This window comes from Vulpes lagopus, chromosome 2 (assembly GCF_018345385.1).
Source record: "Vulpes lagopus strain Blue_001 chromosome 2, ASM1834538v1, whole genome shotgun sequence".
Classification (NCBI taxonomy): Eukaryota; Metazoa; Chordata; class Mammalia; order Carnivora; family Canidae; genus Vulpes; species Vulpes lagopus.
Genome location: NC_054825.1, coordinates 128,091,348 through 128,117,076, shown reverse-complemented (window position 1 = coordinate 128,117,076; position 25,729 = coordinate 128,091,348). Strand labels below are relative to the sequence as shown.

Below are 25,729 nucleotides of genomic sequence, written 5' to 3'. Positions count from 1 at the left end.
GCATCCCGGGAATAAATCCTACTTGGTTATGGTGAATAATCTTCTTAATGTACTGTTGGATCCTATTGGCTAGTTAGTATCTTGTTGAGAATTTTTGCATCCATGTTCATCAGGGATTTTGGTCTATAATTCTCCTTTTTGGTGGGGTCTTTGGTTTTGGAATTAAGGTGATGCTGGCCTCATAGAACGAATTTGGAAGTACTCCATCTCTTTCTATCTTTCCAAACAGCTTTAGTAGAATAGGTTGGTTTCTTCTTTAAACGTTTGATAGAATTCCCCTGGGAAGCCATCTGGCCCTGGACTTTTGTGTCTTGGGAGGTTTTTGATGATTGCTTCAATTTCCTCCCTGGTTATTGGCCTGTTCAGGTTTTCTAGTTCCAGTTTTGGTAGTTTATGGTCTTCCAGAAATGCTTCCATTTCTTCTAGATTGCCTAATTTATTGGCATATAGCTGCACATAATATGTTTTTAAAATCGTTTGTATTTCCTTGGTGTTGGTAGTGATCTCTCCTTTAAAGCACATTCTTAATGTGTCTTTAAATCTTTCAGAGTTCAAGTACTATTTGTAGTCCATTTTTCAATTGTATTTGATTCTAAATATCAGTGCAGAATTTATGAATATCTTATGTCAGTTATGATAACTAACAGAAGAGAAAACAGAATGGAAAAGTAATACTTTAAATATTTAAAGATATTTATAATATATATTATTTACATTTATATATTTATGTAGGCACACATGCATATATATGTGTAATTCATTGCTGTGATACACACTGCTATTTTTCTATCTCCTTCAGTTCAATTCTTAATTATTTTTAATCTTTCTTATATTCTAATAAATTTCACTAGAGTTGTATATGTTTTTTGGAGTACTACTTTGGCTGCATTCCATAATTTTCGTTAGGTGATCTTTTCATTATTTCCTAAATTATTTGTGAGTCTATAGTTTTTCTCTTTTACTATTTAAGGTGTAGTTTAAAATTTCCAAGTGAATATATATTATTGAGGGGTGGTGAATGATGGGAGTATTTAGCCTTTTTTGTTGATTTCTACTTTTGTGTTCAGATAATACAGGTTTAATATTTGTGTGTGTGTGGGGGGGGGGCTAAATCCAATTTCAGGTGTTTTTAATGCTGTGATGTCCATAATTGTAGTTATTTTAAAATTTATGCAAATATTTTGTGCATTCTATATTATTATGGCCACATAGTTCTACATATATCTGTTTAATCAAGGTTGTTATTTGTATTGTTAAAACTCTTAATACCGTTTTGTTTTGGGTTTGGTCTGTTTGAGCAATTAGATCTTGAGAGAAATATATTAAATTTTCCTGCTTTGTCTTTCAGCTTTCTCATTTCTTCTTGTGTTTGTACCACTTTTTGCTTGTTTAACAACTTCAGTTGTTTCAAAAGTTTTATATACTTTTATATTGCTGTCATGTTGGACTGATAGTTTATGTGTGTATAATTCTAAGTTAAACATTTTCTCTTAAACATAACCAAAATAATTTTATTTTCTTCTGTCACTCCGTATTGTGGATGAGGTTCCAGTACTGAACTAGTTTTTTCCTTGGAAAGCAAATTTTCTTTTTGTTTCAAAGTGTATAGGACTTTTTCTTCAACCTTGAAATTTAGAAATTTCCTCAGCTGCAACACTCATTATGAATTTTGAAGAAGTTCTGTTTTGGAAAAATATACACAGTATGTTATATAGGGGAAATGGAGTGCTGCTTCTCTGAAGCAGATGATTGGCATAATTGTTTCTTCTTTAATTAATTACTCTGCCATTACTTTGCATTGTTTTCTTAATTTCCTTTTCTGATAATTCATTGCTAATGTGTAGAAACAGTTGATTTTTGTGTATTGATTTTGTGTCCTGCGTATTTACTGAATTTATTTTTACTGAGTTCTAAGAAGTTTTTTGTTTTTATGGCATCTTTAGGATTTTCTACATGTAATGTCATGTCATCTGCAAACAGACAGTTTTACTTCCTCCTTTCCAATCTGAGTGTCTTTTATTTCATTTTCTTACCTAATTGCTTCGACTAGGACTTTGAGCACTATGTTGAATAAAGTGGGTAAAAATAGGCATCTTTGTCTTGTTCTAAGATTCTTTGATCTTAGAGGAAAAGTACTCAGCTTTTGTCTAGTGAGTGTGATGTTAACTGTGGGTTTGTCATATATAGCCTTTATTATATTGAAGTATATATTCTCTATGTCCAATTTACTGAGAGTTTTTATCATAAAAGAATGTTGAATTTTGTCAAATGCTTTTTTTGCATCTATCAAGATATGATTCTTATCCTTCATTTTGTTAATGCAATGTATCACATTTATTGATTTGCATTTGTTGAACTATCAGTGCATCTCAGAAAAAAGTCCCACTTTGATCATGATGTATGGTCCTTTTATTTTATTTTATTTTATTTTATTTTATTTTATTTTATTTTTATGGTCCTTTTAATGTACTGTTGAGTTTGTTTTATATTTTGTTGAAGATTTTTGCATCTATATTTATTAGGGGTATTTGCCTGTAATTTTCTTTTCTTGTGATACTGTTGTCTTTGATATCAGAATAACATTGGCCTTGAAAAATGAGTTTGGGATTGTTGAGAAGGATTGACATTACTTCTTCAGATGTTTGGTAGAATTCACTAGTAATGCTGTCTGGCCCTGGAGTTTTCTGTGCTGGTAAGTTTTTGGTTACTGATTCAGTGTCTTTACTAGTAGTTTGTTCAAATCTTCTTTCTTCATGATTCAGTCTTGTTGGGTTATATTTTTCTGGGAGTTTTTCCATTTCTTCTAGGTTATCTAATTTCTTCATATATAATTGTATAATTTCATATGATCCTTTGTATTTCTGTGTTATCAGTTGTAATGTCTCTTGTTTCACTAATTTTATTTGAGTGTTCTTTTTTTCTTATTCTAGCTAAAGTTTTGCCAATTTTGTTTATCTGCTCAGAGAACCAGCTGTTAATTTCAGTGATCTTTTCTGAAGATTTAATTTACTTCTGTTCTGATCTTGGTGATTGCCTTCTTCTACTAACTTTGGGCTTAATTTCCTCTTATTTTTTTAAAGATTTATTTATTTTAGAGAGAGGGAGTGTGCACAAATGGGGGTAGGAGGGGCAGAGGGAGGAGAGAGAGTTCCAAGCAGACTCCACACTGAGTGCGAAGCCTGAGAAGGGCTGGATCTGATGACCCTGAGATCACAACCTGACCAAAACCAAGAATTGGATGCTCAACTGACTGTGCACCCAGGCATACCCCGTTCTTCTTTTTATAGTTTCTTGAAGTGTGTAAGTTAGGTTTATTTGCAATTTTTTTTTCTCAGTGTTGGTTTTTATCACTAAATTTTTCTTTTTAGAACTCCTTCTGCTGCATCCCATAAGTTTTGGTATGCTGTGTTTCAGTTTTTATTTGTCTCAAGATATTTTTTTATTTCTCTTTTGATTCTTTCTTTGACCCCTTTGGTTGTCAGGAACTTCTTGTTTAATATCCACATAGATGTGGATTTTTCAGTTTTCCTCTTGTTATGAATTACTAGTTTCATACCATTGTCAGAAAACATGTTTGATATGATTTAAAGCACACATTTATTAAGACTTGTTTTGTGGCCTAACATACTAACTGTCCTAGGGAAAGTTCCATATGTGCTTGAGAAGAATATACATTCTGCGGCTATTAGATGAAATGTTGTGTGTCTGTCTCTTAGGTCCATCTGCTCCTGTGTTGTTTAAGTCTGGTGTTTTCTTTATTGATTTCCTGTCTGGATGGTCTATCCATTGTTGAAAGTAGGGTGTTGAAGTCCCCTATTATTATTATATTGCTGTCATTTTCTCTCTTCATATCTGTTAATATTTACTTTATATAGTTAAATGTTTTGATATGGGTATAATATTTACAGTTGTTATATTCTGTTAATAAATTGACCCCTTTTTTATGATCTGAGGACCTTCTTTGCCTCTTTTTACAGTGTTTGTCTATTTCTAGAAAAATTCACTGTGTTTTTTGGGGAAATTTTCTCTTACATAGAGGATAGATTCTTGTTACTCAAGTATGTCAGTTTTCTTCTACTTTTACACATTTCTTGTTATCTGGCAGCACCACTTCCAAGCATTTTACACTATTGTGGATTTATTTTTGTATTTGTTCTTTTGTTTCAGTTGGCATCAATAAATACATTTGTTTAATTTATCATTTGAACTGGAATTTCATAAACCTTTTAATGAGATTACAAGTGACATCCTAAATTATTCCCCTGAAGGAAATTCAGACAAGTAGCTTTTTTTGTGTTATAAAATTCTTAAAAGATAAATTTGTATTGGACCAGTTAAAATTTTGTGCATTTTTAAAAGATAGTCTATGAAATAGCTAGGAAAGAAATAAATTCCTTTATATTTATTATGCTAATGTGAGAAAAGCAATGGAATCCTGAAAAATTAATGTTGGATCTTCTTGAAAAAAATCCTTTTAATGAGTCAAATGTTACAAATTAAGGAGTGGTGGATTTTAGGTATGTGTGTGTGATATGATACATCTCATATACATTTTGAAACTTTTTAAGTGTGAATAAATCATCTAAGAATTCATGAAATAGATGTTTCCTGCCAAGAATAAATTCCTAAAGGAAAAGACATAAAGTATGCATTTCAATATTAATTCTTGGAATGAGTCTTTAGATTTAGGCTATTAGGATTGGAATTCAATCTTTAAGAAAATCAAAGTAAATTAATTTTAAATATTGCTGTCTCATATGATAAATCTTTAGATAGTCTATGAAAATTCATAATCAGTATTAATGTAGAGGAGAATTTTTCTAGTAATAACGGTATGAAAAGTGGTTTCAGTGGTGATTGAACAAAAATATGTTTCGAGTATTTTATTTACTATGCACAATTTTAGTTTCTTTTTTTTTTTTCTTCAAGATTTTATTTATTTATTCATGAGAGACACAAAAAGAGAGGCAGAGACACAGGCAGAGGGAGGAGAAGCAGGCTCCATGCAAGGAGCCTGATGCAGGACTCAATCCCAGGAATCCAGAATCACGCCCTGAGCCAAAGGCAGATACTCAACTGCTGAGCCACCCAGGCGTCCCCTATTTTAGTTTCTGATGTATACCAAAAGGATTATCTTGCAAATAATGCTGCTGTGAAAATCTTCTTGCATATATCTTGCAACTTTTGCCATCCTAACTATAGGATAAATTCTTGATATTGGAATCACACTGTCTGTGGTACTGAAATTATGGGTATATTACAATTGACAGCTACAGTCAATTGCCTTTCAAGTGCTTGTGCCAATTTGTATTCTCACCAAGAGTGTAAAATTCTGTTTCCCACCTTTTCATTTATCCTAGGAGTTAACAAACATAAATTATATCAGAGATGTAGAAAAATTAGATCTTGCTTTGATTTCTGTTGCTTTAATTATGAAGTTGAGTATCTTTTTAGAATCTTAAAAGACTTTTAATAGCTTTTTAAAACATCAAGTTCCAGTTTTAATCATATTTCTTAATAGTCATATGTCTTAATCATATGTTCAATATACCAATCTTTTGTCCATTTTATATTCTGTAAATATTTCTTTCCTACTTTTACAAAGTCAGTGTTTGACTTATTTATTATATATATATTTTTAAATTTGGGTAGTTAAATATGTCTATGTTAATAGCTTCTGGGTTTTATGCCTGCCTAGAAAAGTTTTTTGTACCTAAGATTGTAGTTCACCCGTGATTCTTTTATACTGTATATGTCTTTATTTTATAACTTTATATCTCTGTGTTAGCCTGAATTTATTCTGCTATGAGGAGTGATCTAGTAGTACAGCTTTATTTTTTTTCAAATGGGTAGCCAATTATTTTAATTGTCATTTATTGAATAAACCCAATTTTTCACAATGATTTGAAGGGTCACTTTTGAGTAAAATGAAACTCATTTGTATATGTGTGGGTATATTTCTGGATATATTATTCTGTCCTGTTGGTTTATTCATTTCTCTTTCAGTGCTAACCAGTTCAAATTTTTTTGGCTTTATAATATGTTTTAATGTTTGGTAAGACTAGTTTGTCTTCAAATTTTCTTAGTTTTCTCGTAAAAACATATTGATATTTTAATTGGTATTCTCTGTGGAGAATAACATCTTCATACTGTAAATACTGCATATCCAAGAATAGTTGTATCATTTGCTTAAATCTTATTGTATACACTTCAGAGTTTCTAGCTTTCTTTATGTGACCTAGTTTCTTGTTTATTAAGTTTAACTAGGTATTCTTTCTTTTTTGGTTGCTATTGCAAATGGTAATGTTTTTATATATCTTAAAGCCACATGCTTGTCCAGGCTCTTTAAAAACTATTAATGACATATTTTATTAGTTTCAGGTGTGCAAATAATGATTTGATATTTGTGCACATTATAAAATGATCACAGTAAATAAGTCTATCACCATACATAGAAAAAAAATTTTCTTTTTTTTCTTGTAATGAAGACTTTTAAGATCTACTGTATTAGCAACTTTAAAATATGCAATATAGTACCCACTGTAGTCACCATGGCAGGCAGTGAGTGTATCTTCATGAATTATTTATTTTATAACTGGATGCTTGTGCTTTTTTTTTTTTTAAGATTTTATTTATTTATTCATGAGAGACACAGAGAGAGAGAGGCAGAGACACAGGCAGAGGGAGATGCAGGCTCCATGCAGGGAGCTCAATGTGGGACTCGATCCCAGGACTCCAGGATCATGCCCTGGGCCGAAGGCAGGCGCTAAACTGCTAGGCCACCCAGGGTTCCCCGATGCTTGTACTTTTTTGACCTCTTTCACCTATGTCACATACCACTGGTCTGCCTGGCTATGTTCTTTGTAGCTATGAACTTGATTTTTTTGGTTTATTTTGTATATTCTACATATAAGTGAAATCAAATGATATTTCTCTTTCTTGATCTGACTTGTTTCACTTAACATAATGCCCTTAAGGTCCATCCACGTTATCACAAATGGCAAGATTTCATTCCTTTTTATGGCCGAATAGTATTCTATGTATGTGGGTAGGTGGGTGGGTGTGATATATGTATCTTCTTTATCATCCATCAGTGGATACTTGGGTTGTTTCCATATCTTGTCTATTGTAAATAATACTGCAGTGAATATGGGAGTACATATATCTTTTCAGATTAGTGTTTTTGTTTTCTTCAGATAAATATGCAGAAGTGAAAATATAGAATCATAATTTTATTTTTAAAATCTTGTTTTTAATAGTGAATGCACTAAAATTCCTACTGATAGTGCATAAAGGTTTTCTTGAAATTGTCATGAACACATTATTTCTTGTTGTTTTGAAAATAGGCAGTCTAACAGATGTGAGGTGATATCTCATTGTGGTTTTGATTTGCATTTCTCTGATGACTAGTGATATTTTTCATGTGTCTGTTGGCCATCTCCTTTTCTTCTCTGGAAAAATGTCTATCCAGATTCTCTGCCCATTTTTAAATTGGATTTTTTTTTTTTGCTATTAAGTTTGTATGTGTTCTTTAATAATTTGGTTATTAACCCCTTATCAGAAGCTTTTTAATTTGATATAGTCCCTTCTGCACAGCAAAGGATATCATCAACAAAAAGAAAAGACAACCAACTGAATAGGAGAAAATATTTGCAAATCATATATCTGGTAAGGGGTTAATATCCAAAATAAACAAATTTTTGTTTTTCTTGCCTTTGCATTTGGAGTTACATTTAAAAAATCATCACTAAGACCATAGTCTAGGAGCTTACTGCCATGTGCTCTAGTTTTATGGTTTTCAGTCTTATATTCAAGTCTTTAATCCATTTCATTTATATAAGATAGTAGTTTCATTCTTTTGCTCTGGCTGTGTAGTTTCCCCAACACCATTCATCGACATGACTATCCTTTCTTATTGGATATTTTCGCCTCCTGTGTCATAAATTAATTGGCCATTTAAGTGTGGGTTATTTCTAGGTTTTCTATTTTGTTCAGTGATTTATGTGTCTCTTGTTATGCAGTAGCATATTGTTTGATTATTATGGCTTTGTAAAGTAGTTTGAAATCAGGGAGTGTAATTCAGCTTTGTTGTTCTTTTTCAAGATTGACTGTGGTCTTTTATGGTTCTATACAAATTTTAGGATTTTTTTTTTTCTGTGAAAAATGTCATTGGAGTTTTATAGGGATTGAATTGAATCTGTAGATTGCTTGGGTAATGTGGACATTTTAACAATATTTGTTATTCCAATCCATAGCATGGAATATCTTTCCATTTATTTGTGTCTTTTGTAGTTTCTTTTTTCAAAGATTTATTTATTTATTTATTTATTTATTTATTTATTTATTTATTTATTTATTTATTTATTTTAGAGAGACAGAGCATGGGGAGGGGCAGAGGGAGAGTAAGAGAGAAAATCCTCAAGCTGACTCTCTCCTGAACTTGGAGCCTGATGCAGGACTCAGTCCTAGGACCAAATATCATGACCTGAGCCGAAATCAGGAGTCAGCCACTCAACTGACCGAACCACCCAGGCACCCCTTCTATAGTTTATTTTTTCAGTGGCTTGTAGTTCTCAGTGTCTAGGTCTTTTACCTCCTTGATTGAATTTATCCCTAGGTATTCTACTCATTTTGATGTAATTGTAAATGAGATTTTTTTTTTATTCCTGTTACTGATAGTTTGTTGTTAGTGTATAGAAAAGCAACAGATTTTTCATATTGATTTCGTTTTCTGCAACTATACCAAACTGTTTATCCTAACAATTTTTTTTGGTGGAGTCTTTAGTGATCTCTATATACAATATCATGTTGTATGCAAACATTGACAGTTTTCCTCTTGCTTTCCAATTTGGATTTCTTTTTCTTTTTTCTTTTTTAAAAGATTTTATTTATTTATTTGACAGAGAAAGAGAGCAGAAGCAGGGGGAGCAGCAGGCAGATACAGAGAAGCAGGCTCCCTGTAGAGCAGGGAGCCCAACGTGGGCTCAATCCCAGAACCCTGGGATCATGACCTGAGCCAGAGGCAGCTGCTTAACTGACTGAGCCACCGAGGCACACCTCCAATTTGGATTTCTTTCTATCTTTTCTTTCCTTCTTTTACTCCCTTCTTCCCTCCCTTCCTTTTTCTTTCTTCCTTTTTTTTCCTTTCTCCTTCCTTTCCTTTCCTTTCCTTTCCTTTCCTTTCCTTTCCTTTCCTTTCCTTTCCTTTCCTTTCCTTTTCCTTTCCTTTTCCTTTCCTTTTCTTTCTTTCTTTCCTTTTCCTTTCCTTTTCTTTCTTTCCTTCCTTCCTTCCTTCCTTCCTTCCTTCCTTCCTTCCTTCCTTTCTTATTGGTCTGGCTAGGACTTCCAATACTATGTTGAATAAAAGTGGTGAGAGGGAGTAACCTTGTTCTTGTTCTTGATCTTAGAGGAAAAGTTTTTATCTTTCACCGTTGAGAATAATATTGTTGTGGCTTGTCATATGGCCTTTATTATGTTAAAGTATTTTCCCTCTATACTTGCTTTGTTGAGTTTTTATCATAAATGGATGTTGAATTTTGTCAAATGCTTCTTTAGCATCCATGTGATGATCATGTGATCTTTATTCTTCATTTTGTTAATGTGGTGTCTGTGTGATTGATTTGTAAATTTGAACAACCCATCCTTGCATCGCTGGAATAAAACCCACTTGATCATGGCATATGATCCTTTTGATGTATTTCTGAATTCACTTTGCTGATATTTTCTTGAGGATTTTTGGACCTATGTTCATCATGGATATTGGTTTTTAATTTTCCTTTGTTGTGGTGTCCTGTCTGGTTTCTGTATCAAGGTAACAATAGCCTTGAAAAAATGAAGGATTCTCCCTGATTTTTTAGAAAGGTTTGAAGAGGGTTTGCAATGTTTAGTAGAATTCACCACTGAACCAGCTGGTGCTAGACTTTTGTTTGTGGGATGAGTTTGATTATTGATTCAAAAATCAATAGTAATTCATCTTACTAGTAATTGGTTTATACAGATTCTCTCTTTTCTTTATGATTCAGTCATGGAGGGTTGTAGTTTTTAGAAAATATCCATTTCTTTTAGGTTTTCCAATTTGTTAGCACATGATTGTTTATGGTACTCACTTAATGATTCTTTGTATATATGTGGCATCAGTTGTACCATCTCTTTCATTTCTGATTTTATTTATTTGAGCCCTCTATTTTTTTTTTTTTTTGGTGAATCTAGCTAAAGTTTTCTCAGTTTTACCTTTTCAAAGAAGCAGCTCCTAGTTTTACTGATTTTTCTTATGTCTTTTTAGTCTCTAATTTTTTCCATTCAGATCTTTGTTATTTCTTTCTTCTACTAACTTTGTTCTTTCTAGTTCTTTAAGGTATAAAACTAGGTTGTATGTTTGAGATTTTTCTTATTTATTGGGGGTAGGCATAGATCGCTGTGAAATTCTCTCAGAACTGTTTTTCTGCATCCTATAAATTTGGCATGTTTTATTTCCATTTTCGTTTGTCTCAAGGTATTTTATTTCTTCTTTGACCCTTTAGTTCAGTAGCATGTTGTTTATTTTTAAAAATTTTTATTTAAGTTCTACTTATTTAACATATAGTGTAATATTGTTTTTGGGTGTACAGTGTAATGATTCAACACTTCCATACAGTACCCAGTGCTAATCACAGCAAGTGCACTCCTTAATCTCCTTCACCTATTTAACCCATCCTCCCCTCGTCACCCCTTTGATAATCATCAGTTTGTTCTCTATAATTAAGAGAGTATATTTATTGGTTTACCTCCCTCTCTTTTTTTTATCCCCTTTGCTTGTTTTGTTTCTTAAGTTCTGCATATGCATGAAATCATATGGTGTTTGTCTTTTTGTAACATACACATATATATGTGGTGTGTGTGTGTGTGTGTGTGTATATCGCACATCTTTATCCATTCATCAGTCAGTAGACACTCAGTCTGTTTCCATAATTTGGCTATTGTAGATAATGCTGCTGTAGATATCAGGGTACATCTATCCCATTGAATTAGTATTTTTTTATTCTTTGGATAAATACCTCGTAATGCAATTGCTGGATTGTAGTCAAGGTGGTTGCATTTTTAACTTTTTGAGGGACCTCCACACTGTTTTCCAGAGTGGCTTCACCAGTTTATATTCCCACCAACAGTGCATGAGGGTTCCCCTTTCTCCACATCCTTGCCAACATCTGTTGTTTCCTGTGTTGTTGATTTTAGCCATTATGACAGGTGTGAGGTGATATTGTAGTTTTGAGTTTTATTTCCCTGATGATGAGTGAGGTTGAGCATCTTTTCATGTGCCTGTTGACCATCTATATGTCTTCTTTGGAAAAATATCTATTCATGTCCTCTGCCCAGTTTTTAATTGGATTATTTGTTTTTTAGGTGTTATATAAATTCTTTTATATTTTGGATATTAACCCTTTATCGGATATGTCATTTGCAAAAATCTTCTTCCATTCCCATAGGTTGCCTTTTAGTTTTGTTGATTGTTTCCTTCACTGTGCAGAAGATTTTTATTTTGATGAAGTCCCAGTTGTTTATTTGCTTTTGTCTCTTTAGCCTCTGGAGATATGTCTGGAAAAAAGTTGCTAAAGCCAATATCAAAGAGAATACTTAGGTATGTTTTACTTCCATTTTCTGGGATTATTATGTTTTCCTCTAGGATTATTATGGTTTCAAGTCTCACATTTAAGTCTTTAATACATTTTGAATTTTTTTCTGTATTGTGTAAGAAAGTGGTACAGTTTGATTCTTTTGCATGTTGCTGTCCAGTTTTCCAAACACTGCTTATTGAAGAGACTTTTTCCATTGGATATTCTTTCCTGCTTTGTTGAAGATTAGTTGACCATGTAGTTGTGGGTTTGTTTCTGGGTTTTCTATTTTGTACTATTGATTGTGTGTCTGTTTTTGCTAGTACCATACTGCTTTGGTCACCACAACTCTATAATATAGCTTGAAGTCTGAAATTGTGATGCCTCCAGTTTTGCTCTTCTTTTTCAAGGTTGCTTTGACTATTCAGGGTCTTTTGTGGTTCCATACAAATTTTAGGATTTTGTTTTAGCTCTGTCAAACATTCTGTTGATATTTTGATAGGGATTGTGTTAAATGTGTAGATTGCTTTGGATAGCATATACATTTTAACAATATTTATTCTGATCCTTAAGCATGGAATGTTTTTCCATTTCTTTTGCCAGTGTTTATAGTTTTCAGAGTACAGGTCCTAATCCCTTTGGTTAGGTTTATTCCTAGGTATCTTATTGTTTTTGGTGCCATTATAAATGGGATTGATTCCTTAATTTCTCTTTCTGCTGCTTCTGCTCTTCTTTTTCAAGGTTGCTTTGACTATTCAGGGTCTTTTGTGGTTCCATACAAATTTTAGGATTTTGTTTTAGCTCTGTCAAACATTCTGTTGATATTTTGATAGGGATTGTGTTAAATGTGTAGATTGCTTTGGATAGCATATACATTTTAACAATATTTATTCTGATCCTTAAGCATGGAATGTTTTTCCATTTCTTTTGCCAGTGTTTATAGTTTTCAGAGTACAGGTCCTAATCCCTTTGGTTAGGTTTATTCCTAGGTATCTTATTGTTTTTGGTGCCATTATAAATGGGATTGATTCCTTAATTTCTCTTTCTGCTGCTTCATTAATAGTGTATAGAAGTGCAGTAGATTTCCATATGTTGATCTTGTATCATGTGACTTTACTGAATTAGTTTATCTTTTTTTTTTTTTTTTGGTGGTCTTTTAGATTTTTTATATAGTATCATGCCATCTACAAATAGTGAAAATTTTAGTTCTTCCTTGCCAATTTGGATGCCTATTATTTCTTTTTGTTGCCTGTTTGCTGTAGATAGGATTTCCAGTTCTATGTTAAACAACTGTTCTTTAACAGTTGAAGAGTGGATATCCCTTTCTTTTCCTGATCATAGAAGAAAAGCTCTCAGTTTATCCCCATTGAGGATGATGTTAGCTGTTGGTTTTTCATATATGGCCTTTTTAATCTGTCCTCTTAAACCTACCTTGTTGAGGGATTTTATCATGACTAGCATGTTGTTTAATCTCTACATATTTGTGAATTTTAGAGTTTTCCTTATGTAATTGTTTTCTAGTTTCATACCTTTGTGGTTGAAAGACGTTTGATATGATTTCAGTCTTTTAAAGTTTATTAAGATTTGTTTTGTGTCCTGACGTATGATCTATACCAGAAAGTGTTAGTTACAGTTACAATATGCTCTTGAAAAGAATGCATATTCTGCTGCTTTGGAATCAAATATTCTGTATATATCTATTAAGTTCATTTGATCTAATGTACCACTTAAGGTGCAACACGTATTTGATAAATTGCACTTTCTTAATTTTTTTACTGTTCTTAATAATTGATTTACTGTTTGAGTGGCTCAGTCAGTTGAATGTCTGACTCATGATTTCAACTTAGGTCATGATCTCATCTCTCATGGTCATGAGATGGAGCCCCAAGTTGGGCTCTGCACTCAGTGGGGGAGTCTGCTTGGGATTCTCTATTCTGCCCCTCCCCACATTTGCACATGCAGGCACACTCTCTCAAATAAATAAAACTTTAAAAACATTAATTGATTTACTGTTCATTTTATTGTTTTACCTATATTTTCTATAAATATTTATACTTGTTATTTTAATTCTCATCCTTTATTTACTTCTCTTGTTTAATTGCAAGATTTGATATTTATTAGTTTGTTGTCCATTAATTTAAGTGATATAGGTCTATATTTTCATATTTTTGAAGAATGTCTAGTTTTGGCATACTTCTTATGCTGCTTTCCAAAAAAAAAAGATTTGGAGAGGCTCATGACTTGAATAGATTCTAAACTTAAATTCCTATATTAGCCACAGTATTCCAAAGGAAAAGTCCTCAATTATACATAATATTGTTTAAATTAATTAGGTTTGGCATTTTTGAAAGAATTAGTGTAATAGAGGTAGTTACAGGGAATATTTTTTAGAACTTTGAGTTAAATAGCAAAAATTCAATTTTATGGTTTGTAATTTCTCTTACTATAAAGGTACATATTATTTTTCACTTTAGTATCTCACATCCTCCTGTGTGAGACCTTTGTTTTGGTTCTATATGTCTGTTGTTCTCTGAATATACATCGCTCTTCCTACCATGGCACTGTCATGCATGGTTGCATTTATTATTTAATTTATCACTTGAGCACCTTTGTTTTCTAAATGCTATACAAAGTTTTGGAGTTACAATGGTAAATAAGAAAGCTATATGTCTCATAGTCATGGACTTTCTGAATTACAGTACTAACACAATATGGTGATTATAAGCTTTGGAATTAGGCAGACATGGATTCAAATACTTCTTTTGCCACCTAGTAGCAGTATGACCTTGGGTGTTAACATCTCTACACCTTAGTTTTTTCATCTCATCTCATCCTTTAGAAAGGAAATACTAAATACTTCTACTTGATAGCATTTTTATGTAAAGTCTATGTAAAGAGCTAATATTTGTCAACTACTTTGCACAGCCCTTAAGACACAGAAAGTCCTCAATAATAGTATGATAATTATTGTTAATACTAGAACTACTTCTACCACAAAAATCATTGCACATGAAAATATCTTTGAGTATTTATATCACATTTTTCTAAGGCCATAGAGCATGAAGACTCAGACTTTAAAAGCATGCATTTCAATAATTGAGCCAGATTTATTGAAAGAGAAAAGCAATTCAGTCTTCTCTAGTTGAATGATTAAATGTGGTCTCTGTTGATTTTAGTAATATTTAAGTGAGCATATTTTTATTGTTTGTATTATATTTTAGATCTAGTTTTATAAAATTGCTTCTTGGCTTCAGAATAACAAACGTTATTCTAACGTGTGTGCAGTGAAATAGCAACTGGACACTGCTTTCCATTTTACTGTTTTGGCATCTTTTGCTTAAGTAAGGCTTATTAAATGAAATATTAATCACAGCATGGTAGTAAATACTTCACATTCTTGTACCTTCTCTGGACTTTGCAAATGGCATAACAGTTCTCTGACCTCTTTTAGTATTAAAATATTACTGAACCATTTTACTTACCTTTTGCAATGTCAAAGGCCAATAAGAAATGTCTTAATTTTAAAACTTTTTGAATCTTTGGACTGATTTTAGGAATATTTAGATTCATTGCCAACTTTGATGAATGATACCTGAAGTGGAAAACTGCTCAAAGTGGGTAATAGAGTTTGGACCTATCATTTTCATCTTGTAATATACAAAAATTGGGGAGGGCATAAGACTATACTTGGACTAAGTACTTGGATCCAAAATTTTGTATCTGAAGGTAGGAGAATAATGGAATTCATAGGATAAACTCCAAGTCAAAAGGCAAAAGTTTTTAAGATGAATCAAGTATGACAAGAGAGTATGTGTATTTGATGATGGGGTGGGAAAAAGAACTCTCACACCGAGTTGGCTAATCTTTTGTTCTTTTTTTCTTCTTTCTCTTTACAAAACAGTCAAATTTGACTTTTTATAGCTGACACATGGCCTACCTGAAATATTTCACAGAAGAGAGAGCAGGATTTAAACTAGTATTGTGTTATTTTTTTGCTAAACTGAAAATTTTCAGTATGTTTAATTGGTTCCTCTTTATTAAATAGGGCAAAAATAAAACTTTTGGAAAGAAACTTGTAATGTTATTAAGTATAATAGCTTAGAAGTAGTGATAACAGTGAGAAATAAAAACATTAAAAAATTAAAATGGGTAATAACAGGATTTGGGGTTAGTACAGGGAAGATCAGTGGAAGTCTCACATTCATGTAAAGACTAAACATATATTATTAATCTTAATAAAGACTGCTTTGGTTGGAGTGGTTAGGACAGAAATCCCATTTATATGAATTCAAGAGAGAAGAGGAGGAAAGTAAGTAAAAATGATAAGTATTGATAACTCCCGAGTATCATTGCTAGAAAGGCAGTAAAGTAATGAGGGATAGTTAAAGAGAGATGTAGGGGTTAAGGAAGGGGATTTGGGGTATTGTTTTATTTTTTAACACTGGAAAATATTAGAACTTACTAGCTCATGGATAGATCTGGTCCATTAAAAAGTGAAAGTTAGTCACATAGGGGAGATTTGTTGCAATTTTTCTAGCATTGACAAGAAGTGATGGTAACTACTGTGTAAGATTAGGGTTTGCCTTTAGATAAGAACATGATTAGTTCATCCATGGTAACGTGGGAGGGCAGAATTTATGAAAATAAATATAAGTAGATTATTGATCTAATGATAAAAGAGAGAGAGGTTCTCTTCTAATTGCTTCAGTTTTTAAATGATTTTTCCAGGTCTTCAACTGACAGTATCTGAGAGAAGGAGGATAATTGGACTAGGGCCCAATACAAAAGAAAGAGAGCTTCAGAAAACCATATAATTTAAGAAAAAAACCTGGCCTGCTTTAAATATTTATATTACCCACTTGGCTCTTGAAGTTATTATTTCAGATCCTGATTAAACTCTTTTCTCTGTTTTGGAGAGATGTTTCTCTCTTACCTCTCAGCTCCTTATTTAGGGTGAAACAAAAAACAGTTATTCCGTTGGACAAAGTTAGATATCTGTTTTATCTTAATAAAAAGATGAACAACAAAGTATTTTTTGACAGTCTTTTATATCCAGTCACTAAGTTGTGTTTATTCTTATCAATTGCAATGTCAAAAATTAAAGGACTATTGACATTCTGATTTCACTTTTTTCATTTCTTAAAATATATAATTTTGTTTTTCTTCTTCTTTTAGATGTTCTTAATAGTTGCTCCTCTTTCTGTCCTCTACAACTGGAGGGATGAATTGGATACCTGGGGATATTTCAGAGTCACTGTTTTACATGGTAACAAAAAAGACAATGAACTGATTCGTGTAAAGCAGAGGAAGTGTGAAATTGCTCTAACAACTTATGAAACGCTACGTTTATGTCTAGATGAACTTAACAGGTAATGGAAATGATTGCATTAATATTCTGTTTGCATCCACTGTATCCTTTTACGTTGTGATTTTTAAAAAGTTCTAAATATTCTTTAGCATTGAATTTCATTTCAAAATTATTGAAATACATAGTTTATAATAACTTGTTTTCTAAGGAGGAAGAACCTATAGGTGCCTTAGCATGGAGCCTGCTTAAGATTCTCTCCTTCTCCTTCCTCCCCCTCTTAAAACAAAATAAAACAAAACAAAACAAACCTGCATCAGATTTTATATAGTCCATTCTTTTTCCTTTATTCTATTTCCAAACAATGCATCCTAAAGGAGGGTAATACTGTTCTAAATTTCATGCATATGGCACCTCTAGATTAAGACAGCAGTTTTCATGAATGATTTTAATTACGGGAATTTGTTGCAATTGTTGAGCGGCAAAAAATATATATACATTTCGAGGATCAGTGTTCCAGGACTGTAAGTACCCAAAAGAAATGAGCTGGTAACGTGTGCCTACCTACATCTTCAGATTTTAATGGGGCATCTCAAGACATAACTATAAAGCCATGTAAGTGTTTGATATGTAACAGATGATGCATGGGAGCACGTAAAGAATCTAACTCTGCTGCAGAGTGAGTAGAATGGTCAGGGAGCTTCCCAGAGAAGATGACCTATGATCTGAGTAAGAATTGGATGGATAAGTAAGAGTTGAAGAATAGAAGAATAATGCAGGAAGAGAGACCAAAGTGCATTTGCAGAGGCCTTCAGCCAACAAACATCATGGCTCATTTTTGAATAAATGAAAGCAGTTCTGATACTTTCTGTGTCTTCTGGCTATAGCATGTGTGTAAGAGGGAAGTGGCTAGGAGACAATAACAGTGTGGGAAGCAAGGAACATTTTATAAAAGATACTGAAAGCTCTCTGGAGGAATAGAGGTCTTTATTTATCGAATAGTAAAGTATCCTTGAAATGTTTACGGTGGATTACTAATATGGTAAAAATGGTCAGATTTGCATTTTATAAGTAACCTATTGGCTATGTATGCAGACAGAGAAGAACCAAACTAAATGGAGAAAGACCAACTAAGAGGCTTATTATGAGCTAAATCGTGACCCTTCCAAATTTGTATGTTCAAGTCCCAGTCCCAAGGACCTCAGAATGTAACTGTATTTGGAGATAATATTCTTAAAGAAGCAATTAAGTTAAAATGCGCAGCCATTAAGGTAGTCTAGTCCAATCTGTCTGGCGTCCTTAGAAGAGAAAGATACCAGGAACTTGAGTACACAGAGGAAAAGATACATGGGGACACAGCAAGTGTCATATATATAAGCCAAGGAGAGAGGCCTCAGAAGAAAACAAACCTGCCAACACTTTAGTCTTGGATTTCTAATCTCTAGAACTGTTGTGTTTAGCACCTTTGCTCATAATAATATTTTTGAGATTCATCTATGTTGTTGAAGTATCTATGATTGTTCTTTTTTAAAGCAGACTTGTATTGCATTTTATGAATATACCACATTTTGTTACCCATTAATTTGAGAATAGATATTTATGTTTGGATTTTCTAGTTTTTGGTTAAGTAAAACTCTAAGAAATGTTTCTGTGTAAGCGTTTTTTTTAAGGATACATTTTCATTGATCTTGGGTAGACATACTTGCATTTCCTGGGAGTGGAACTGTTGGGATATGTAACTGGAGAAGAAACTGTAGAAGAAACTGCCAAACCATTTTCTTGATGGGTTGTACCATTTGTTCCAACTAGCATTTTTGGGGACTTCAGTTGCTTTACATATTCTCCGACATTTATCATTGTCAGTCTTTTTGTTTATAGATATTTTAGTGTGTCTGTGGTGGTACTGTGTTGTATAATTTGTATTTTTCTGAGGTATGTATATATAAAAAATATGTTTATTCTACAGTTGTTAGATATAGTGTTCTATAAATATTAATAAGGTCAAGTTGGTTAAGAGTTGTTCTTAAGTGTTCTCTATCTTTACTGATTTTCTGTTTTATAATTTCTGAGAGAGAAATGTAATCTTCAGTTATATTTGTGTGTTTTTAAATTTCTTTCAGTTTTGTCACCTTTCAGTTCATATATTTTTAAGCTCTGTTATTAGGTATACACACATTTAAGATTAGTATTTTTTCTTATCAATTGATCCTTTTATCTTAAAAAATGTTCTTTTTATATCTTGAAGTTTTATTTGATATCAATATAGACATAGAGTCTTCTTATATTTACTGTATATTCATCTTTTTATTTGAATATATCAGTTCTTTATATTTACATTGAGGATTTTATAGGTTTTTATTTTAAAGATTTTATTTATTCATGAGAGACACAGAGAAAGACAGAGGGAGAAGCAGGTTCTCTCTGGAGTGCCTGAAGCAGGACTTGATCCCAGGACCCCAGGGTCACAACATGAACCAAAGGCAGATGTTCAACCACTGAGCCACCCAGATGCCCTGAGCTTTTTGTGGTTAATGATAGCTAGATCTTTTTTTTTTTAATCCATTCTGATAATCTGCCTTTTTATTTGCAGTATTTAATCCATTTAGATTTAATATAATTAGTAGTAAGGTGGATTTCCATTTTTGTCAGTTTAGGATTTGATTTTATCTCACTTAGAAGCTAATAATAGCTTGCTCCTTTTTCATAGATGCTATCAGAAAGACAGGAGTAATCTGAGGCATGGAGAACTTAAGTGACTCACCAAAGCCTACACAGCTAAGTTGTTGGTAGACATGAAATTTAAACTTTGACCAACTAACTCCAGAACTTGGGCTTTTATTTAGTATATCATATGATGCCAAAAGATGTTCTTTATGTACATAAATGTAATAAGATATTCATTCATCATAGTATCAATTGTATTTTAATTTTTAACTATCTACCCCTTTAGGCTGAGGACGTTGGTATAGGATAATTTCTGTATTTCAGAACTTAATAACACTTCTAGCACATAATAATTGCTGAATAAATGTTTATTAAGCCATTATCTTCTGTGATTGTTACAAACACAGACACAGTTTCAGGTGTACAACTTAGTGATTCAACAAGTTTATATGTTATGCTCTGCTCAAATATTAAGTAATTTTTGTGAGAATAGTACCCTGTGTTAGAACAGGATTAAACATTAATCTCAGGGGATCCTTGGGTGGCGCAGTGGTTTGGCGCCTGCATTTGGCCCAGGGCACGATCCTGGAGACTCGGGATCGAATCCCACGTCGGGCTCCCGGTGCATGGAGCCTGCTTCTCCGTCTGCCTGTGTCTCTGCCTCTCTCTCTCTGTGTGACTATCATAAATAAATAAAATTAAAAAAAAAAAAAAAGTTCTGCTTCAAAAAAAAAAAAACATTAATTACAGATAATCCAGAGTAAACACACTATATGAGTGAGCTGTATCTCCTTTTGTTATTATATGTTTTGCTTCATTTTTATTTTTGTTATATATTATATATGTATATTATTAAAAAGCCAAATATGAAAAACTGCAATTTACTCCTGCCTGCCACCTCTATTACCTATTCTTCAGACACAAACACCTTCTATTCTTTTACTTATATTCTTAATTTTACCTCTGTATTTCTAAGGAGCATTTTTATGCTGTAACTTAATTTTTTATTTTATCTTCTTTTTTCTTTTTCAAGTTTTTTTTTTTTTATTCATGACAGATACACAGAGAGGGAGAGAGAGAGAGGTAGAAACACAGGCTGAGGGAGAAGCAGGCTCCACACAGGGAGCCTGACGTGGGACTGGATCCCGAATCTCCAGGATCTGGCCCTGGTCTGAAGGCGGCGCTAAACTGCTGAGCCACCCGGGCTGACCATTTTTTAGTTTTCTAAAACTAAATTCACTGATTTCTTTTTAAGGAAAATGAGGATTTTGCCCTTCTTTTGCTTACTTTAGAAGGTGACCTGACTGGACTATTTTATGGAATAGGAACTACTATCTAGGAGATCCAACTGCTTCTTAGACTTGAATATTTACTTAAGTCTGATTAATGGAGGAATCTGGTACCATCAATTCCTAGCTTTTTATGACCTCAATAATATGAATCAGATTGCTTCTTGGCTTTCTCCACTACTTGCATAGGCTACTGCTTTCTCTGCTTTTGTAAGTCATCTTGTTCATTTTCTTCCCAAACTCTAAAATTTTGTGTTTTTTTCTCTTTCTCTTTGTTCTTTTTCAATTTTATATTAAGAAATTACCAAACCTGTAGAAAACTTGAAGTAACAGTATATGACCATCTATATACTTACCACCTAGATTCATCAGTTGTGTGTGTGTGTATGTATTCAAATGTTGGTAAAATATGTTAATGTGCATGTGCCTATGTCTATGTACTGTGGTGGAACTGAGTCATTTCAATAAGTTGTATATAACATGACAATATTATCTCTAAATATCTTAGCACAGATTTCCTAAAACTAAGTATATTTTTTCTCACCTAAGAAAATTAACAGCAATTAAAATTTCCTTATCATCAAGATATGTTAATATATAGTATTTGCAAAGCAGGATTCCATGAGTGTTCAAGTGATGGATTTGTTGATTAATGTTTAATCTCTTCTAATCTAGGACATTTCCCAACTTTTTTTTTTTTTTAATTATATGATACTTTGAGGGGATCTGGCCAGGTATCTTTTAGGATGTCTCAAATATTAGATTTGTCTATTTGCTTTCTCAAGGAATTGTGTATTCCTTTAACATCTGTGTTTCTATAAGCTGATTTTGGTCTAAAGGCTTAATTATATTCAGGTTAAACATTTTTTTATATGAATACTTTATAAGTGATACTGTGGGCTTCATATTTATTTCTGGAGCTCTTAATGTCTGGTTGTTTCACTATTAATGATACCAAGTTTGCTCTACAGGCTAAAGAAGTGGTCATCTGAGATTATAAAGTTATGTTTCTCCCTTTACAATTAGAAGTAATTTGTGAGGTGATACTTTGAATCTATTTGAATATTCTGATCCTTCAATTCTTTTGCTTAGTGGTGTGAGCATACAAAAAATATTCTTGCCTGAGTCAGTTGTTTTATTGGGTTTTGCAAAATAATATCTTCGTGAATTAATTTCTTTTACACTTAATAACTGACATTCTCCTTTAATCAGGAATTTTAACTATGATATCAACTAAAAAAGCAATGCAAATGCTTGACTCTGGCGAATTTTCAGACTAAGATGTTGGTCAATGAGAACAATGGTAATGGTCATCTACGATGATAGCAGTTTTCCTCCCATCTCCCCCTTATTTTGAGTGTCACTATGGATTAATGGATTGGTTAATGAAGTACATTTGACATACCATAGAATATATCCATTCTAAGTATAGAATGATTTTTAATAAATTTATTTATTTATTTATTTATTTATTTATTTATTTATTTTAAAGATTTATTTATTTATTCATTCAGAGAGAGCGAGAGAGAGGCAGAGACACAGGCAGAGGGAGAAGCAGGCTCCATGCAGGAAGCCCCATGTGGGACTCGATCCCAGGTCTCCAGGATCACACCCGGGCTGCAGGCTGTGCTAAACCGCTGCACCACCAGGGCTGCCCTTTTAATAAATTTATAAAGTTGTGATTATCACCACAATTCAGATTTAGAACATCTCCATCACCTCAAAAAGTGTTTTGCTTAGAGTCAGTCTGTGGTTCCATCTCCAGTTTCAAGCAATGCAGTGTGCTTTGTTCTCTGTAGATTTGCCTTTCCTGGAAATTTCATGTAAATGGAATCATTCACTGTGAAGTCTTTTGTGTTTGGTTTCCTTCATTTAACAATGATTTTTGAGGTTCATCGTGTTGTAGCATGTTTCAACAGTTTGTTGCATTTTATTGCTGAACAGTACTGTTATATATATATATATATACATCTCAGTTTGTTTATTCTTCCCCCAATGCAAAGACATTTAGATTGTTTCCAGCGTGGGGCTGTCATGAATAGTGCTGCTGTGCACATTTATGTACAAGTTTTGCGTGGACGTAAATTTTCATTTTTTTTTTTTTTTTGGACAGGTTCTTAGGAATGGAATTGCTGGGTGTTTTGAGAAATTTAATTTTTTAAGAAAACTGCCAAATTGTTTTAGAAAAGTAGCTGAACAAAAAAAAAGTAGCTGCACTTTCCCCAAAACAGTTACTTTTTTGTTTGAGTATTTGTTCCCCTATCCTGTCAATACTTGATATTGTCAACCTTTTTTTTGATTATAACCACTCAAATGGATTTGTGGCAGTTTCTTGTGGTTTTAATTTGCATTTTTCTAATGACTAAAGATGTTAAGAATCCTTTATGTACTTATTCATCCTTTGTATATCTTCTTTGGTTAAAAGACTTTTAAAATATTTTACTCACATTTAAATTGGATTCTTTTAGCTTGTGTTGAATTGTAATAATTCTTTATATATTCTGTGTATAAGCTCTTTACCAGATTGTGATTTGCAAATATTTTCTCCTAGGCTGTATGTCTTTCATTTTCCTTGTGATTTCTTTGGAAGAGAAGAGTTTTTAACTTTAATAAAGACCAATTTATAAAAGAATTTTTTTGTGATATCTAGGAAATTTATACCTAACCCAGAATCACAAGATTTTTTTCCTATGTTTTATAAGTTTTATAGTTTGGGTTCTTATTTTTAGGTTTGTGATCTGTTTGAGTTCATTTTTGTTTATGGTGTGAGGTAAGGATATAAATTTTTTTTCATAAAATTTTGGGTTTTTATTTATTCAAAGTTTTATATTCAATTATAATCATCATTCTTAATGATGCTCAAATTTTCCAATTACTCTGGCTTCTGTGTCCTTTGGCTCTTTGCTGTTTCCTCTGCTGCATGTCTGAAATCAATCATGTCTCCATGGGGCTCTGTTTTGTTTTATTTTTAGGAGACTGACTACTATGGGTGCTCACTGCTACTGGGGTAACAATTGATTCTAAACCTTTTTAGCAGACAGAGCTACGTATATAACTTTTTAAAATCATAAGTTTATATTGACTTTTTTCATTCAGATTTAACATTGTAAGTTTTGCTTTTATTTTATATTTCTCTAGTTTATTCTTTTTAAAAATTCCTTTTCTTGTCATTTTAGTAATGTTTAAATGACTGTTTTCATTGTACTATCATTAAACAGAATCTGTGCCCTTTTCTCTACCTACATATTTTATTTTTATGGGTTGCTCAAACCTATGACCGTTTAACTAACAGAATCATATGGAATCATCAAAGAGTAAATAGGGGAAAAGCTCTAAAACCATGGTAGAGAAAGTTGCTCTCTAAAAATTATACAGAGTAAGAAAGGAAAGCTTTCTCAAACCAACCACTTCCCCACCTTTTTTCTCACTTTGCAGTTTGGAATGGTCAGCTGTCATTGTGGATGAAGCTCATAAAATCAAGAATCCAAAGGCTAGAGTAACAGAAGTTATGAAAGCTTTGAAATGTAATGTTCGCATTGGCCTCACTGGAACCATTCTTCAGAACAACATGAAAGAACTGTGGTGTGTTATGGATTGGTGAGTGAAAACAGTTTTTCTTTTTGGGAAAATTTTTAATATTTCTTTAATTTAGTGTTACCTTGTTTGCTCATTAATCATTTCTTAAAAAAAAAAAATCATGTCTATTTATGGTCACGTTTGTCCCAAACACATTATACAGAGTAGAGAGTCTCATGTATACCTATCTTTATATAATACTCTTGGTCCCGAAGTAAATATCTGAATTATTTACCGATTCTGTCATTTTGTAGTTATACCTTCTCTTTTCTTGTATTTTGTTATTGTTATCATTCATGAACAAGTAACTTAGAATATTTCTTAGAAGCAAAAAAAGTCAATGTGTTTCTTTTTAGATAATTTAATAAAGCCATAATATTTTTGTTGTTGTTGCCTTTAAAGGGCTGTGCCAGGACTTTTAGGTAGTAGGATCCACTTCAAGAAGCAGTTTTCTGACCCAGTAGAACATGGTCAGAGACACACAGCAACAAAAAGAGAACTAGCTACTGGTCGAAAGGCCATGCAAAGGCTTGCAAAGATGATGTCTGGATGGTTTCTCAGGCGTACCAAGACTCTAATCAAGGATCAGTTGCCTAAGAAGGAAGACCGGGTGAGAACTGCATTTGTTTAAATTATTAATTTCTCATCGTTTAAGTTATTGATTTTTCATCATGTTTTATTTTTTCTGAAAAAAAATTCTTTTTAAGAAGAAATCTATTTCCTGTGGTACTTTATGAATATAGTTTTTTTTGTCTTTTACTAAGTGTGGAAAAAGTTGTTATATGCAAATTCAGAAAGCATTAATTGAGCCCAATCTAACAGGTTAGTTGACAGGTTTATTGTTAGTATACATAAAACTCATTTCTCTTATTTTATAATAAGAAGGCTTTTGGTGTAATTCTTTCTCAATGAAAAAAGAACTCTCTCCCTAATTTGTTTTCTGTTCATATTTTGCCCTCATATATTGTGCACTATTTGTAGCCCCGTATATTCTTTGAGACCTTGTAACAGATACAAGACTATAGTGTTTAAAAGGTTTGTTTTATAGGTTTGTTTCTTTTAGAATGCTGTTTATTTTATACAACCAACTTAATTTGAAAAAGTTTAGGAAAGTTATAATTAAATTCCAGTAATTGTTTAAGAAAACTTGAAGAGTAAATCTTAAGAGTTTTTTTTACATGTAGTGTCCTCTCTGATAGTTTTTAATTCTGTGGTTCTTCTAACTCAGGTAATGGAATAAAGGTTCTATAAATTACTATGAATTAAGCTTAATTAATATTGTCCCAAGTATGGGTAATACTATCAAA

General features: G+C 32.5%; 1 protein-coding gene across 3 annotated transcripts in view; it reads left to right on the top strand.

Moving 5' to 3' along the window:
* The window catches only part of ERCC6L2 (ERCC excision repair 6 like 2), a 124,319-nt gene that overhangs the window by 27,966 nt on the left and 70,624 nt on the right, over positions 1–25,729 (top strand). For all 3 annotated transcript variants that reach the window (XM_041742919.1, XM_041742918.1, XM_041742920.1), the window contains exons 4-6: positions 16,764–16,957; positions 24,282–24,443; positions 24,825–25,032. In XM_041742919.1, the coding sequence (XP_041598853.1) occupies positions 16,764–16,957; positions 24,282–24,443; positions 24,825–25,032 (564 nt within the window). The remainder of the gene's footprint in view (positions 1–16,763; positions 16,958–24,281; positions 24,444–24,824; positions 25,033–25,729) is intronic.